This window comes from Salvelinus fontinalis, chromosome 2, assembly GCF_029448725.1.
Source record: "Salvelinus fontinalis isolate EN_2023a chromosome 2, ASM2944872v1, whole genome shotgun sequence".
Lineage (NCBI taxonomy): Eukaryota > Metazoa > Chordata > Actinopteri > Salmoniformes > Salmonidae > Salvelinus > Salvelinus fontinalis.
The window spans coordinates 33,683,552-33,702,370 of NC_074666.1; the positions used below are offsets into that span (position 1 = coordinate 33,683,552).

Here is an 18,819-nt window from a genome sequence, read left to right on the forward strand (position 1 = left end):
ATAGTCAATTGTGATTCTGTCATCCAGAATCATCAGATTGAGTATTTTTGTAAAACTACAGTAGGTTCTGGCTATCGATTAGATAACAGATTACATAAAACAAAAGACATGTTAATTTACTATGTAGCTATAATGGTAGATTGGAACATCATTTAATCAGACAAGACAGGTTATGAATGATTATTACATGGCCTATCGCGTCATCCAAAAAAAGCTATTTTCACCGGATTTATCACTTTATCACAGTAGACAAGTGTTCCTAAAACACACAAGTGATTTTATTTAAGCAGTTTAGATTGATCGTGAACATCAAGGTCACTAGAAACAAGTCGCCCTTATCAGTAATAACCATCCACCTTCCAACTTTTACAAGCAGTGATTTAAGGTCATTAAATACATTGTAATTTCTAAATGACTACTTATCTCTCCTTCATATGGTGCTGCTGAACATATAAACCTTATTGTAACCTAATCTGAGGTTTGAGAACAAAAACCATGCGAATGTAACCCTAATTAAAACAGTGATATGCATGTGTCACAATATCTGAGCATGTAGCAGTTCAGGTACTCCATAAGGTTCATGGGTTCTTGTATCACACTCTGTATCCACTTCATATCTGTGTTGTTCCATTACTTAAGAGAATAATACAGTATATTATTCCCATACATAAGTACATTACATTTTCACATTTGAAGATCAAAGTCACATGAAGTTTCACATAGCCACATCCCCAAAATGCTGCATGATACGCTACAGTATTTCCCCAATATGTTTACATTTGTGACCCGTAAGAGTTAAACAAATACACCTGGAGGGTGTTTAGCAGGCAAACCTTTCACAGGACAGGATCCTTTGGCAAATGAACATAACCTGAAACTGAAATATGGCAATCCATGCCATCTAGTGGCCATTAGAAAAGATATGCATGAACTGAACTGTACAGTAGATCCTAACAGGTTCAAAAGTGTCATCCTTCAGGCAAATGTGTGTAATTTAAATGATGATAATATGATCATTGATCATATAATTTAAATGTTGCAGACATGCAGATGCCTGTATTCATTGCTAAGACAAAGTATAGATATCAATTGACAAATCCATCCAAAAACAAACCACTCCAAATTATTTAGTCAGGGTCAGTGAAAACACTATTTTCTCATCCCTCATTCCTTGCTTTGATAGCAACACCAAAGCTTGTGCAGATATACACTACCATTCAAAAGTTTTGCGTCACTTACAAATGTCCTTGTTTCTGAAAGAAAATATAATTTTTTGTCGATTAAAATAACATCAAATTGATCTACAGTGTAGACATATCTGTGTAGTTCCTCTGTCCTCTGTCCAGTGTCTGTGTTCCTTTGCCCATCTTAGTCTTTTATTTTTATTGGCCAGTCTGAGATATGGCTTTTTCTTTGCAACTCTGCCTAGAAGGCCAGCATCCCATAATCGCCTCTTCACTGTCGATGTTGAGACTGTTGTTTGCGGGTACTATTTAATGAAGCTGCCAGTTGAGGACTTGTGAGGCATCTGTTTCTCAAACTAGACACTCTAATGTACTTGTCCTCTTGCTCAGTTGTGCACCAGGGCCTCCCATTACTCTTTCTATTCTGGTTAGAGCCAGTTTGCACTGTTCTGTGAAGGGAGTAGTACACAGCGTTGTACGAGATCTTCAGTTTCCTGGCAATTTCTCACATGGAATAGCCTTCATTTCTCAGAACAAGAATAGACTAACGAGTTTCAGAAGAAAGTTCTTTGTTTCTGGCCATTTTGAGCCTGTAATTGAACCCACAAATGCTGATGCTCCAGATACTCAACTAGTCTAAAAAAGGCCAGTTGTATTGCTTCTTTAATCAGGACAACAGTTTTCAGCTGTGCTAACATAATTGCAAAATCGTTTTCTAATGATCAATTAGCCTTTTTAAAATTAGATTAGCTAACACAACGTGCCATTGGAACACAGGAGTGATGGTTGCTGATAATGGGCCTCTGTACGCCTATGTATATTCCATAAAAAATCTGCTGTTTCCAGCTACAATAGTAATTTACAACATTAACAATGTCTACACTGTATTTCTGATCAATTTGATGTTATTTTAATGGACAAAAAATGTGCTTTCCTTTCAAAAACAAGGACATTTCTTAATGACCCCAAACTTTTAAACGGTAGTGTATGTATTTTCGGTAAACCTTTATGATAACTTGCGTTGTGAAATGCACTTTTTTTGTAATACTACACATGAAAATAATGACCCTGTGGAATTCCCACTATGATATAAATGGTACTGAATTTTGTGCAGTGGAACAATCCTTAGATGAAATTGTATCACATCCCTTTGATTTGTTAATAATATTAAAGTAAATCATCAAAAACACAATCTCAGAGCAACTTCAGATTTTGCAATGCAGATCCACACTTGGCATACATCAAATATATATCCAATTGAAGTCAGTTTTCCTGTGTGACCAATCCCTTGCAGAGGACAGAAATGGACAAGATAATTGATATTAAACCTTTTCCTGTGTCTCTGTTTCAGTCCCGTCTGTGACCAACACACTGCATCATCTAGATTCCCTCAGAGGAGGATGGATGGGTAACAAACAGTTCCCTGGTCTAAACACAACCATGACATACAGCCAGATAATGCCGACAACCTGACGTTATTATGGTTTGTGAATATGCTAAGGTGTTATATTGAATGTTATAATAGATACACCAGTATGATTTATATATATATATATTTTTGCGGTATCCATATTCCAGGAAATTTAAACAAAATGTCACTACAACATCACCACCAAAATCTAATAATCTACTATATTGTGATAGATGAAAGAGAAAAATCATATAATTCCATGTAAACTCTCAATGCTATACTGTACTTGGCAAATCGTCACAGTGCAGAACCAAAGGTCCCCGGAGTGGTAGGTTGGGGTGTAGCCTGCCTGCCCTCTGGTAGTGGGGTGCATATGTCCCATAGACAGCAGACTGGCAGGTCAGGTCAGGTTGGCAGACTGGCAGGTCAGGTCAGGTTGGCAGACTGGCAGGTCAGGTCAGGTTGGCAGACTGGCAGGTCAGGTCTCTGTGCTGATGCCTGTTAAATGGCAGTCACCATCCTTCATGGTCCCCTGTCACTCAGCTAGTCTTTTGTGCCTCAATGTGCAACATGGGCCACACTCCACATAGGAACTGATTGAACACATTGTAGACCAGTGTTAAGTTAGTGTTGGTATTGTGGTGCCAAATACACAAGCATAGGACTGGGATGTGTTGATGAACTGGGAGGAGAGAACGCTTACCTTTACTTTTGGTCTGTGTTTGAGAAAGGTTGACCTTATCTGGAGGCTACGTGACAACAGAACATTTTTGATATTTTTTTGTGATACATTGTTGTAGGAATCATCTAATCAGTCATTACACTTAAATCATATACTAAACTACGCAAGATACAAGTAAATTTTTCATCCAACAATGACGATGTTCTTGAAGCAGCATAAATCAATTTAAGTGGGAACAAATACAAAGAGCAGATCCTATATAAAGCCTATAGATCTATTCATGGCTTACCTGAAGAGTATGTGTAGGTAGGAGCCCAGGCCTGTGAGGATGTGCCACCAGGCATGGAACTGTGTCACCGCCCCAACAGCAGGGGGCAGTCTCTGTCTGGTGGATCTAAAAGGAGAGTGGCGAGCAAAGAGAGAGAGTTTTACATTATGATTCTGTCTACAAATGGATGTCCATATTCTGTTGGCAGCGTTTGTCATTTGGTTGTAAATTTACCTGAGTGAGTCACAGGCCAGATTATCAATGTTCCACAACAGGAACCCCAGCAAAAAGACACTCAGGGAGATGTAACACACAGGTTTGAGCCAGGGATACACCCTGCAATGGAAACACATGGAGTCCGATGAGATGTATAAACACTGTTATAATATAACCCTACTTTGTACTGTAGTTTCTGAAAATGTCATCCAGAATCACAAATATCAGGATACCAGCAGCAACCAGTGAGTGAGTGGTTATTAAACAATTGATAGACATTGTAAGGATGATAAATGTACTCTTGACCTCTCAGTTAATTTCCCAAACTACTGGGCCACATTTCTGCTGCCACACTGCCACTTACCATGTAACTATGAAGATAGAGCGCATCACCAAGCATGCTACAAGTGCACCATACATGACCTGAGGGGTGAGGACACACAAAGAACACGCTTTGAAAAGCAACCAAATCTAGACCTGTCATATTTTACAGTAGCATAAACCTGGTGTTTTCAGAACAGAGGTGAAATTAAGTGTGAGGTGTATAATGCACATGTTTTCAACCAGTCTGCTCAACACTAAACCTTGATAGACAACACTACTGTACAGCATGTACATGTTCCAACCACCAGGTTGTGCTAAATCCATGCTCAAATAAAGACTGCTATTTTGTGACGGTTAATGGGACGTATAAATGGTCACCGTTGTTGTATTGTATCTAAATGGGTACACTGTAGCAAATCAAATACTTGCATCAGTTTGGTAAGAATCCGTTTAAATAATATGCTGACATATGCTGTTATAGAGCTCATGACCACCTGCCATATAACTGTCTCCAAGGACCACAATGGAAATAAGCCTTTGGGCTTTAATGTGTTTTTCTCCTCAATCATTTTTTATGTATGTTATGTTGTCTACGGCTGGAGCAGACTACTTCTTTTAATTATCTAATAAATCAATTCCATCTCCGCTAAAACTGACTGTTGTGGGCATGTTTATGGCTAAATGTGTGCCACCATGGAGCGGCGGGATTTAGTAAGCAGAGAGGGCTCTGAAGTGTAAACAAAGGTTGCTTTGTCACTTTGTTTCTGTTGTTGTGGAGCAACACAGACGCTTCTCTAGACTCTCAATATCCACAGCCTCACTGACTATTGTGAGGTATGCTAGGGAGGAGTTATAATACAACTGTAACCTGGAGTTGTAAGATCAGACTGAGCCATAGTCAAAAGGTGTTGTGCGAGATTGTCAATAGCCCAAAGTGATAATGCTGCAAATATTAGATTCCTGAACAGAGACATTTGAACGGACATGCCACAATAGCAATCTAACTGGATCTAACAGGCACTCATGTCCGGCTGTTTCCACAGTTAGCCAGGGGCAATATGTACTAATGAAACAGTAAACTCTAAAAGCAAACAAAGAGCATGCTCACTGAAGAGTGAAAATGTACTCTCTTTCTTACCTGGTGAAAGACTGGCTCTTTCCATTGTAAGTACACCTGGGAAAAAGAGAATTGAAATAGTGACATTAATCATTGACATATAGTCATGGGATGAAAAGGGACAAAACAGTTATGTGGGAAATATAAGACACTCACCACACTGACTGAGACACTGAAGATGAATAACAACATGATAGGGAATACACCCAGAGTGTTTTTTTGCTTGAAGCATTCATATCTGCAACAGAAAAAATGAATTCATTTCTCATTCCTCTAATGAAACACATATTTGTAATTATAGACATACTGTATACAGTAAGGCTTTTGAGAGGGATGGAGAGCAAGATGATGAAAGATGACCCAGTTAAAATGGGGGAAGTGCAAGTGGCACTGAATCAATAGACATCAGCTCTGTTACATGTCATCTATAGCCATGAAAAATGTGTGTTTTCTTGGGATAAATCAATTGTAGGATTGGATTAACTTTTAATTGATCACATGTATACTGCCCTCAAATTACTTTCAGTGGGCTTTGGGCCTGGGCTGCTCAATGGCAATGGCACTGTGAAAGTTGGAGTGTAAATTCATTATGTTGGGTACTTACAGACAGTAGACAAAGACACAGGTGCTGTAGATCATTGGCAGCTCATCCAGCAACTGTGGGGGACAGACAGCAGAGACACAGATAGTGATGTATAATGGGATGGTCGGCGCAAACCTTACTTATAAGGAGAGTTGAAAAACAGTTTCATGAGCATTCTGCAGGAAACGATGAGGTGACAATTTTTATGTCCTTAACAGCTGAAAAAGTCCATGCAATTATGAGAACACAGTGATCTATGGTGGATGCATACAGTATGCTGACAAATCATGATTTATTTTTAGATACTAAAAGTCAGCTCACCTGCATCTCATATTGCAGCGTCATATGGAAGCACCAGGAACCAATGCCAACAGCTGGAACAAAAGAAGAGATCACATTTAACAACCAGCAAGAAGCACAGACATTCAAACCCATCTTTCAAATAAAGGAAAGCATCTTGATAATGCAATTTCAGTCTAAAAAAATTCTCACTTTAAAAGACATTAGGGACAAGACTAACTTTTCCAAATCCTTGTGACTGTAAGGTTATACTATAGGTCATATGGGTCAAAGATGAGACGTGTAAATTTGGTGTCCGAAGGCCATTCATTTAACATAAAAAGATAAATATGTATGAATATTATATCAAATCACTCAACTCTTACCCTTCTTTGGACCCAGAAATATTTGTTTTGCAAACTATTAAATTAAGTTATTGAGCTCTAAAGCGTCAAAATGTTCTGCAGTGTAACTGTCCGGGTTAAAATTCTAATGACAAAGGTGTTTTTAAAATGTAGAAATTCATCCTAAAAATATAAATGAACACCCATGGCATAATTGTGTTAGTGTTTGCAACAATATATAAACCCTGTCTTTCAAAGATAACTCGTAAAAATCCAAATAACTTCACAGATCTTTATTGTAAAGGGTTTAAACACTGTTTCCCATGCTTGTTCAATGAACCATAAACAATTAATGAGCATGCACCTATGGAACAGTCATTAAGACACTAACAGCTTACAGACGGTACGCAATTAAGGTCACAGTTATGAAAACTTAGGACACTAAAGAGGTCTTTCTACTGACTCTGAAAAACACCAAAAGAAAGATGCCCAGGGTCCCTGCTCATCTGCGTGAACGTGCCTTATAGGCTGACTACACCGCTCGCGCTATGTTATTCAATTATTGCACCCACACTGCTCTCGCGCGCCAACGAATGTCTACGTTGCCAAGTGCTAAAATAGAAATCAGTTATATTTCTGATGCAGATCGCGCTGCAAGTCCTGCATCTCCCATCTCCTCATTGGTTTGTAGAAGCAGGTACCCACGTGCCATCTCCTCATTGGTTATACCCACGTGGGTGACTGAAGACGAACGAGGTCAGTGGCGGTGATGCACCTAATTTATGAAAGTTGCCAATCGCAATATAATGTCAAGAAGAAAATAAAAAGTCTGGAAGGAAGAGAGATGACTAGAAACGATTCGGTTGACCGTTTTATGTGTGGATTAATTGACGGAGTAGAGGACCTTGGGCATTTCAGGTAAAATAACAACTCAATGTTTATATCCCAGGACAAATTAGCTAGCAACAGCAAGCTAGCTAAATAGGACAAATTAGCTAGCAAGAGCAAGCTAGCTAGCTAAATGGCCATACATATTTAATGCTTTTCGACCTGTTCCCAAATTATTGTAATTGGTTCAGAGTTTGTTTTGATATTTTAACCTGCGTGTCGTGATCACGTTTGGTGTTGGGGGACCAAATACATTTATGCACGATGGCGCACAATGGCGCATGCGCGCAGCCGGTGTGGGTTCCGTGTTAGGCATGCTGCAAGGAGGCATGGAGACTGCAGATGTGGCCAGGGCAATAAATTGCAATGTCCGTACTGTGAGGTATTGTTTTCATGGTTTCATGCAACTGTCAGCAACAGAATAGGATAATAGGATGTAAAGCTGGGTGGATAACGCTTAACAATAAGTTGCACTATTACACTGTAGTTAATGTTTAATTGCACTGCAATTAAGGTATAACTGATGGATTATATCAGTTAATAACAATGCATAATTACAACATTAACTATCTTGTAATAATTGTGTAATAATGCAACTTAACGCAACATAAAGTGTTGCCGCAGGCTCAAATTATAGTAAAGTGATTATTATTAACATTAGCAATGAAATAGTAACAAAACATCTTTGAGAGAGAATGGGAGAGGGAGTTGATTTAACTTTTAAACTTTGATTAAGTGTTATCATTGTTTAGCCTACAATTAATAGACTACTAATAACATTTAATGGATGCGAATCCTACTCTGTGCCAGTGTCATAACTATTACATTTTCATTTTTTAGCTATCAGAGAAGAAAGAAGGATGTCAATCCTGATCATCCACCGATCCATGCAAAGACACAATCTGATGCTGAAAAAAGAGGGGAAAATGGAGATTAAATCAGAGGCACTGTGGAAAAAATCAAACAAATGAATGTGGTGATGAACTTAACTCCAGTATCCACTGAATGAAACTCTTTTGAGCAGCCCCCTGAACAATTTGTACTAGTACAACATTAATCCTGCTTGAATTAAATTGTAACTCATGTGTCAGTTGAACTATGTTGCATAGTAAAACCCATGTTCTTTATGTGTGTGGCGTATGGGTCATTTCTCTCTCTCTCTCTAGTATGGCAGCGATCTAGTTCAGCTAGCCTGCACATTTTAAACATCTTATCCTGTTTTTTATACAGTTTTAGAACTTCAAAAATAGTTAAAAGAAAATACTATTGCTGCTACTCATAATAGTTCATATGATCATTATTGTTATTGCTGAAGGAATCACTTTTAATCAATATTCGTGGGCCGTAGTGATATGTGTCATTCAGGATAACAAAATATTGTCATACAGTATAACAGCAGTATTTTATATTAAAATACAATAACTTTGTTCTGTTGATTCAGAGTGACAAAAACAAATCTCAAAGGATGAAGTGAACGATATTTTCATAGACTTTAGCATTTTCTTCAGTGTAAGGCAGGACATTTTTGTAAAAACCTTCAACAAATTTTGAGTTGTACCCGTGACACATCAAATATGTGGTATTCAAAATAAAATAATGTAATTTTGTTCTGGGTAGGTTTATTTCTACCAGTCTAAGCATTTATATATAACCTTGTGATAATGGAAAATGGGCATAAAATTATTTTTTAAACACTTTGTGTTATACTGAATTACATTTTACTAAGGTAAATTCATATGAATCACAAAAAAATAAGTATTGGCTTTATTCTATATCTAATGTAAGGGCATATGTGATACTCCAATGAACATAAAAAAGCATTTTAGGGAATTGTAATTGCTGTTTTATTTTTTTCCTACTTTGAAAACCTTATACGTCTTTGACCCATATATGTATTATCAGATATGAGTAAATCATGCTAATAATTCCAGATGCCTATGGAACACTTAAATCTGGAGGCAAAAGAAACCTGTTTAGGCAAGGGGCTGGCTAGCGGAGTAGAACACTTGAAAAAGAAAAGGAGAGCCGTACACTAGGAGCTCAGATGAAATAATTTAACAACCAACGTCTTGACAGACAAGCTGTCTTCATCAAGGTACAATGACAAACACTGCATGTCACTAGTTTATATAGTTTCAAAGGACACACAGGTGTCTGTAATCATGGCCGGGTGTGGCTTGATTTCATTGGTTAATTTACAGATATAAATAGAACATATAAAAAGCATGAATGGATAACATACGATCATAGATACAAATAGGTTACATTGGCCTACAAATTGTAAATGTTTGTAGGCCTATGTAGCGAAATTTGATCTACGATTGTATGCTATCCATTCATGCTTTTTATATGTTCTATTTATATCTGTAAATTAACCAATGAAATCAAGCCACACCCGGCCATGATTACATACAGACACCTGTAATTATACCCTGATGAAACATTGGTTATTAAATTATTGCAACTGAGATCCTAGCGTGTGCGGCTTTCCTTGTCTATGGAACACTTACCTGCCAGTCCAAGGAAGGAGTAGACGTAGCGGTACTCTAGGCCGTCTTTATACGTCTGGATGGCACCGTAGATAGGAGGCAGGATCATAATCAGGTTACTGACAGTGTTCCCTGTACAACAAGATAACAGACAGAGCAACTGTCAGTGGAAGACAACACAACATGTACTGTATGACAGCAAACAACAAACACAGTCATTTGGTGTATATGAGTAGTGTCTCTTAGCAGACAGAAAACAAGGTTTTAGAGAAATAATTGTTTTTACATTCTGTAAGCAAGATTTAGAAAATCTTAGTTTAAATTAGTTTAATTTAGTCATTAATTTGAAGATTTCACCACACCCAGTGATGGTTAGTGATCAAGTTAGGAACAATCAAACCATTTAACACATAGACTGATGGGAAATGGACATGCTAATGATTAGAATGGTGCTTAACTTTTTATGGCTGCAGGGGCAGTATTGAGTAGCTTGAATGAAAGGTGCACAGAGGTGCATAGAGGTGCCAAGAGTAAATGGCCATAGTTGCTAATATATGCATAATATAGTCATAGTTGCTAATATATGCATATTATTATTAGTATTGGATAGAAAACACTCTGAAGTTTCTAAAACTGTTTGAATTATGTCTGTGAGTATAACAGAACTCATATGGCAGGAAAAAACTTGAGAAAAAAATCCAAATTCTGAGGCTGGTCGATTTTCAACCAAGATCCTATTGAAATCACAGCGAGATATGGATGAGTTTGCACTTCCTACGGCTTCCACTAGATGTCAACAGTCTGTAGAACCTTGTCTGACGCCTCTACTGTGAAGGAGGGCCAAATGAGAGAGGAATTAGTCAGGTCTGCCATGACCTGACCATTCTTTGACCATGTGCGTTCACATGAGAGGGAGGTCTGTTCCATCGCTCATCTGAAGTCAATGTAATTCTCCGGTTGGAACGTTATTCAAGATTTATGTTAAAAACATTCTATAGATTGATTCAATACATCGTTTGACATGTTTCTACTGACTGTTACGGAACTTTTGGACATTTCGTCAGCTTTTAGTGAACGCGCTTCCTGACGTTGGATTTGTTTACCAAACACGCTTCAAAAATAGCTATTTGGACATAAATGATGGACATTACCGAACAAAATGAACATTTCTTGTGGAAGTGGGAGTCCATTCCGACAAAGATCAGCAAAGGTAAGTGAAGATTTATAATGCTTTTAATGAGTTTTGTTGACTGCACAATTTGGGCGGGTAACTGTATGGCTTGCTTTTGTGGCTGAACGCTGTTTTCAGATGATTGAATATTGGGTTTTGCCGTAAAGCTTTTTGAAATCTGACACAGCGGTTGCATTAAGAACAAGTGTATCTTTAATTCTATGTAAAACATGTATGTTTCATCAAAGTTTATGATGAGTATTTCTGTTATTTGACGTGGCTCTCTGCAATTTCTCCGGATATTTTGGAGGCATTTCTGAACATGGCGCCAATGTAAACGGAGGTTTTTGGATATAAATATGAACTTAATCGAACAAGACATATATGTATTGTGTAACATGAAGTCCTATGAGTGTCATCTGATGAAGATCTTCAAAGGTTAGTGATTAATTTTATCTCTATTTGTGCTTTTTGTGACTCCTCTCTTTGGCTGGAAAAATGGCAGAATTTTTCTGTGAGTTGGTGGTGACCTAACATAATTGTTTGTGGTGCTTTCGCTGAAGCCTATTTTAAATCGGACACGTTGGTGGGATTAACAACAAGATTACCTTTAAAATGGTGTAAGATACATGTATGTTTGAGGAATTTTAATTATGAGATTTCTGTTTGAATTTGGCGCCCTGCACTTTCACTGGCTGTTGTCATATCATCCAGTTAACGGGATTGCAGTCATAAGAAGTTAATGGGGCTTATACAGCATGCAAGAGGTAAAACAGTAAAAGAGCTCCCTGGCTAACTCAGTTCTTTGTTCCTCCTGCATCCAGAGCTTGAAGCCTAGTCTCGGAAATCTCAGACGTGGCGCATTGTTTACATTGTGGGAGGCAATCCGTCTGCCAACACTCTTCGAAAAAAAAGAGTTCCAAAAGAGTTCTTCGGCTGTCCACATAGGATAACCCTTTTTTAGTTTCAGGTAGAACCCTTTTAGGTTTCAGGTAGAACTCTTGGGTTCCATGTAGAACACTCTGGGAAAGGGTTCTACATGGAACCCAATAAGGTTCTACCTGGAACCAAACGGGATCTTCAAAGGGTTCTCCTATGGGGACAGCAAAATAACCCTTTTAGGATCTGGATAGCACCTTTAAGGGAGCTTTGCTGCTGTATTGTATGTGTTGCTTGCGCTGCTGGATACAAAAGAAAAGGATTCTTAAAATAATATTCTTACAAATCTAGGTACAAGAATCAGAAATGTGCAGTTGAAGTCGGAAGTTAACATACACTTAAGTTGGAGTCATTAAAACTAGTTTTTCAACCATTCCGCAAATTTCTTGTTAACAAACTATAGTTTTGGCAAGTCGGTTAGGACATCTACTTTGTGCGTGACACAAGTAATTTTTCCAACTATTGTTTACAGACAGATTATTTCACTTATAATTCACTGTATCACAATTCCATTGGGTCAGAAGTTTACATACACTAGGTTGACTGTCCCTTTAAACAGCTTGGAAAATTCCAGAAAATTATGTCATGGCTTTAGAAGCTTCTGATAGGCTAATTGACATCCTTTGAGACAATTGGAGGTGTACCTGTGGATGTATTTCAAGGCCTACCATCAAACTCAGTACCCTTTTTGCTTGACATCATGGAAAAATCAAAAGAAATAAGCCAAGACCTCAGAAAAAAATTGTAGACCTCCACAAGTCTGGTTCATCCTTGGGAGCAATTTCCAAACACCTGAAGGTATCATGTTCATCTGTACAAACAATTGTACGCAAGTATAAACACCATACCATGCAGACATCATCCCGCTCAGGAAGGAGACGCATTCTGTCTCCTAGAGATGAACGTACTTTGGTGCGAAAAGTGCAAATCAATCCAAGAACAACAGCAAAGGACCTTGTGGAGATGCTGGAGGAAACAGGTACAAAAGTATCTATATCCACAGTAAAATTTGTCCTATATTGACATAACCTGAAAGACCGCTCAGCAAGGAAGAAGCCACTGCTCCAAAACTGCCATAAAAAAGCCAGACTACAGTTTGCAACTGCACAAGGGGACAAATATTGTATTTCTTGGACAAATGTCCTCTGATCTGATGAAACAAAAATAGAACTGTTTGGCCATAATGACCATCATTATGTTTGGAGGAAAAAAGGGGAGGCTTGCAAGCCAAAGAACACCATCCCAACCATGAAGCACGGGGGTGGCAGTATCATGTTGTGGGGGTGCTTTGATGCAGGAGGGACTAGTGCACTTCACAAAATAGATGGCATCATGAGGCGGGGAAATGATGTGGATATATTGAAGCAACATCTCAAAACATCAGTCAGGAAGTTACAGTATAGCTTGGTTGCAAATGGTCTTCCAAATTAACAATAACCCCAAGCATACTTCCAAAGTTGTGTCAAAATGGCTTAAGGACAACAAAGTCAAGGTATTGGAGTGACCATCACAAAGCCCTGACCTCAATCCTATAGAAAATGTATGGGCAGAACTTAAAAAGTGTGTGCGAGCAAGGAGGCCTACAAACCTGACTCAGTTACACCAGCTCTGTCAGGAGGAATGGGCCAAAATTAACCCAACTTATTGTGGAAAGCTACCCGAAACGTTTGACCCAAGTTAAACAATTTAAAGGCAGTGCTACCAAATACTAAGTCAGTGTATGTAAACTTCTGACCCACTGGGAATGTGATCAAAGAAATAAAAGCTGAAATAAATCATTTTCTACTATTATTCTGATATTTCACATTCTCAAAATAAAGTGGTGATCCTGACTGACCTAAGACAGGGAATCTTTACTAGGATTAAATGTCAGGAATTGTGAAAAACTGATTTTAAATGTATTTGGCTAAGGTGTATGTGAACTTCCAACTTCAACTGTAGGTTGGATGTCTGTTGTACATGATTTATGTTTTACATTAGGCTGGTGTTGTACATTACATACACACCTGTGTATGTATGTGTATGTATGTATGTCTTTCAAAGTCAAATTTCGGTTGGACCTTGTGTGTAATTGACCAATAAAGTGATCGTAATCTTAATCTTGTGTTGTACATTAGGCTGACTGACTTCCGATCAAATAACAGCAGGCATGCCCCAAGGTGCTTTATTCAGTCAAATGCCAGGAACATTCCTGTTTAACGTTTCCGTACGTTGAATTTAGCAAACATGAGGAGAATCTCCTGTTTAACATACTCTGACCTACCTTGATGTGCAAGCAGCACTACTATTGTTCTCCTCTGCTGAGGTTTTGAAATCTGAGCTCTAACACACACACAATAGCACAACAATTGTGGTTGCCTCTTTCTTTGTCTGTCTTCCACATAAAACTTACTGAACATTGCACATTCTAGGCCTTTTATTCTACAATTTGGGACCCATTTAAAAGCCAAACCAACCATTGCCTAAAGCTCGACTAGTCGTGTGGACAGCCTGGTCTCATAGACTAGACGTAACGTAGATGTAAATCCTGGACACGCAAATTAGTATGATATGTTACATTTTTTTATTTAACCTTTATTTAACTAGGCATTTGGTATGGTTACATAAGACAAACGGCTACTTAAGGCAAAAAAACGAAAGTAGGGTAGTTGGCCGGGGCGGACGGATGGGCATATAATGCAAACATCTAGAACCCCAAAGGTTGCGAGTTTGAATCTCATCACAGACAACTTTAGCATTTTAGCTAATTATTAACTTTTCAAATGCTTACATTTTTTTTTCTACTTTGCAACTACTTAGCATGTTAGCTAACCCTTCCCCTAACCCAAACCTTAACCATTTGAGATAAACCTTCCCCTAACCCCTAGCCAACGTTAGCCAGCTAGCTAATGTTAGCCACCTAGCTAGAATTTATAACATATCATACATAACATATAGTAAGTTTTGCAAATTATTAACATATTGTTTGTTTTGAAAATGTGTAACATATCATCCGAAATGAGTGCTGGACATCCAAAATAATACATACCATCATAATACTAATACATAATACTACATAATTAGCCCAAACAACTACCTCTTTACCTACTGTATTTATTTATTTTGCTCCTTTGCACCCCATTATTTCTATCTCTACTTTGCACCTTCTTCCACTGCAAACCAACCATTCCAGTGTTATTTTTTTACTTGCTATATTGTATTTACTTCGCCACCATGGCCTTTTTATATATATTTTTTATTTATTTATATATATATCTTGTTTGCCTTCACCTCCCTTATCTCACCTCACTTGCTCATATTGTATATAGACTTATTTTCACTGTATTATTGACTGTATGTTTGTTTTACTCCATGTGTAACTATGTGTTGTTGTATGTGTCGAACTGCTTTGCTTTATCTTGGCCAGGTCGCAATTGTAAATGAGAACGTGTTCTCAATTTGCCTACCTGGTTAAATAAAGGTGAAATAAAATAAAAATAAAAAATACATACCTGCTCTTTAATAACTTGTCTTATTTCTTATCTTGTCGCAGTGGTGGGTAATATATGGGGCTTTGGTGACAAAACAGATAGCCCTGTGATAGACTACATCCAGTTTGATGAGTAGAGTGTTGGAGGCTATTTTGTAAATTACATTGCCGAAGTCAAGGATCGGTAGGATAGTCAGTTTTACGAGGGTATGTTTGGCAGCATGAGTGAAGGAGGCTTTGTTGCGAAATAGGAAGCCGATTATAGATTTAATTTTGGATTGGAGATGCTTAATGTGAGTCTTTAAGGAGAGTTTACAGTCTAATCATACACCTAGCTATTTGTAGTTGTCCACATATTCTAAGTCAGAACCGTCCAGAGTAGTGACGCTAGTCAGGAGGGTGGGTGCGGGCAACAATCGGTTGAAGAGCATGCATTTAGTTTTACTAGCATTTAAGAGCAGTTGGAGGCCATGGAAGGAGTGTTGTATGGCATTGAAGCTCGTTTGGAGGTTTGTTAACACAGTGTCCAAAGAAGGGCCAGATGTATACAGAAGGGTGTCGTCTGCGTAGAGGTGGATCAGATAATCACCAGCAGCAAGAGCGACATCGTCGATGTATACAGCCCGAGGATTGAACCCTGTGGCACCCCCAAAGAGACTGCCAGAGGTCCGGACAACAGGCCCTCCGATTTGACAAACTGAACTCTATCGGAGAAGTAGTTGGTGAACCAGGCGAGGCAGTCATTTGAGAAACTAAGACTATTTAGTCTGCCGATAAGGATGCGGTGATTGACCGAGTCGAAAGCCTTGGCCAGGTCGATGAAGACGGCTGCACAGTACTGTCTTTTATCGATGGCGGTTATGATATCGTTTAGGACCTTGAGCGTGGCTGAGGTGCACCCATGACCAGCTCGGAAACCATAGCGGAGAAGGTACGGTGGGATTCGAAATGGTCGGTGATCTGTTTGTTAACTTGGCTTTTGAAGATTTTAGAAAGGCAGGGCAGGATGGATATAGGTCTATAACAGTTTGGGTCTAGAGTGTCACCTCATTTGAAGAGGGGGATGACCGCGACAGCTTTCCAATCTTTGGGGATCTCAGGCGATACGAAAGAGAGGTTGAACAGGCTAGTAATAGAGGTTGCAACAATTTCGGCAGATCATTTTAGAAAGAGAGGGTCCAGATTGTCTAGCCCAGCTGATATGTAGGGATGCAGATTTTGCAGCTCTTTCAGAACATCAGCTGTTAATAAGATTTTTAAAAATTATTTAAAATATTTAAAAGGGAAAAGCGGGGGGGCTTTGGCAGGTTGCTGCAGGGGGTGCAGAGCATGTTGGCCGGGGTAGGGGTACCAAGGTGGAAAGCATAGCCAGCCGTAGAAAATTGCTTATTGAAATTATCGATTATCGTAGATTTATCGGTGGTGACAGTGTTTCCTTGCCTCAGTGCAGTGGGCAGCTGGGAGGAGGTGCTCTTATTCTCCATGGACTTTACAGTGTCCCAAAACTTTTTGGAATTAGTGCTACAGGATGCAAATTTCTGCTTGAAAAAGCTAGCCTTGGCTCATTTACATGGTCACTTTAGTAATACTGTGTTACTACACATTTATAAGAACAATGTAAGTGTTCTGTTATCAGTTCCCAGTTCTATGCCTTTTTTCTTCATATGATGCATCATGCATGTGAATAGTCATTCAACCCAGTGTTTTCACCTTCCCGTGGTCATGAAGGAGAGAAGACAAGGAGTGTTGGGTCACTCAGTGTAATCTGAGTCACGTGTGAGTCAGAGAGAGAGAGAAAGGTAAAAGAGCAGTAGTCCAACACAATTAACTATGACCCACTTGACATAGTTCCACTTTAAATACAATGTTGCATCATGAAGTACCATTTGTAGCCAGATCAGACCTTCGTGCATTTGGACAGCTGTTAATAGGTCAATGGGCGTTGTATCCTCAGAAAGCCTAGTGCCTGCTGCACTCATAATTTTTTATCGCTCTCATGTATCATTCAGAAAGGTATGCAAAAGAAAATCACGAAAGCCGAGTAGCTAGTTTTTATCTTGGAATGGAACTCTTAGTCTTCAGGTGAATTATCATTAATATAAAAAATGTTGCGGGTGTCTATGTGAGAGGCTGTGCTGTCCCAGAATGAAGCTGCAGCTGTCTTGTAGCGACTTTAATGTGGGTAAATTTTACGCACCAGTGAATCAATGTATAGCTAGCTCATTGATATAACGTTAGCTAGATAGCCTATTACAGTAATAGCAACGGTACTTGAAAGGGCGGTGCTGCAGCTGCAAGTGAAGTTCTGAGTCATTAGCAGGTCTGCGTCGTGGCATCGCACACGTAACTTACTTACCGGTATAAAACATTACCGATAAAATTGATCGGTTATAGTTATAGGTCTATTAAGATAAAATATAAAAGCACCTTGATCTACTGACGCGAGCGTAAGGGAATGTCGTTGTCACCACCAGGCTCATTGTCATGATGTTTACCTATTCCGAGACGGCCTTCTGCAAGGATCCACATCCGTGTTTATTGCATTCGTTTTCGTGTCCTAAAACTCCAGTTTAGCCATACGCATGGTGTCAGATGTACTTACAGAATTCTGCGATGTAGAAAGAGACGACATAATTCTCCTCACACCAATCCAGCGTTGAGGTTGGTCGCCCCCAATATCCCAGTCTGTCTGCTGAGGGAGCCATGATGGAAAAAACGAACGGGAGCGCTGTGTGTGTGAGGGAGGAGTACAGAATCTTTAGTAGCCTACTAATGGATTAATGACTGAGAGGCTCCCTCCATTTCCTCAATTACAGTTAACCTGAGCACAGTTGAGGTTTGGTTTGGCAGGTTACTGCAGAAACATGGTTACAGGCACAACAGTATTTCCCTTACTGCATATTTAGTTGGAAAATAAATGTATCACAGGAATAGCCCACTTTCTGGTACTCATACTGGCAAATGGTGCAAAATTGTACATTTTAAATCTATTAATATGTTATTACTGTGTAATTATAATTTTACAATGTATTAAAAAAAATCTGGTGATTTATATACCATAATACATTTTGGGACTTTTAAATTAATAATATAAACCCATAGATTCTTGAAGAATATAACTTATACATTCCTCAAGGTCAACTGTCATACCCCATCAGAAGCCAAAATATGCTTGTTTTACTTTGTTAGTAAACAATGCAGGCCTTACTGTAAAGACACACTGTAAAGCCTCGAAACATGGTTAAAACTATAATTTTTATATTATTGACGGTCCGTCCTTGCATCCATAGCTCTGTCTATGAATTTTAAAGTGGTTACATTTCTCCACCCTCATCCCTTCATCAAAATAGTTGCTGGGTAACGCCTTGTTATTGTTTGGACTGCAGATTGCCCCTTTGAGTGTATTTGATTTATTTATTGGGAAATATACAGTGCTTTGTTCCTGACAAATGTTT

The 18,819-nt window shown here is 38.7% G+C and overlaps 1 protein-coding gene across 1 annotated transcript; it reads right to left on the reverse strand.

Annotated features, from left to right (window-relative positions):
• Nucleotides 1-256: 256 nt before the first annotated feature.
• Nucleotides 257-18,175, reverse strand: LOC129817420 (alkaline ceramidase 3-like). Its single transcript, XM_055872640.1, has 11 exons — nt 17,967-18,175; nt 9,807-9,917; nt 6,107-6,159; nt 5,807-5,859; nt 5,359-5,440; nt 5,224-5,259; nt 4,126-4,184; nt 3,780-3,881; nt 3,567-3,671; nt 3,299-3,344; nt 257-3,188 (listed from the first exon to the last, which is right to left on the reverse strand). The coding sequence occupies exons 1-11, from the start codon at nt 18,067-18,069 to the stop codon at nt 3,135-3,137; spliced, it is 804 nt and encodes a 267-aa protein (XP_055728615.1). The 5' UTR covers nt 18,070-18,175; the 3' UTR covers nt 257-3,134.
• Nucleotides 18,176-18,819: the final 644 nt, after the last annotated feature.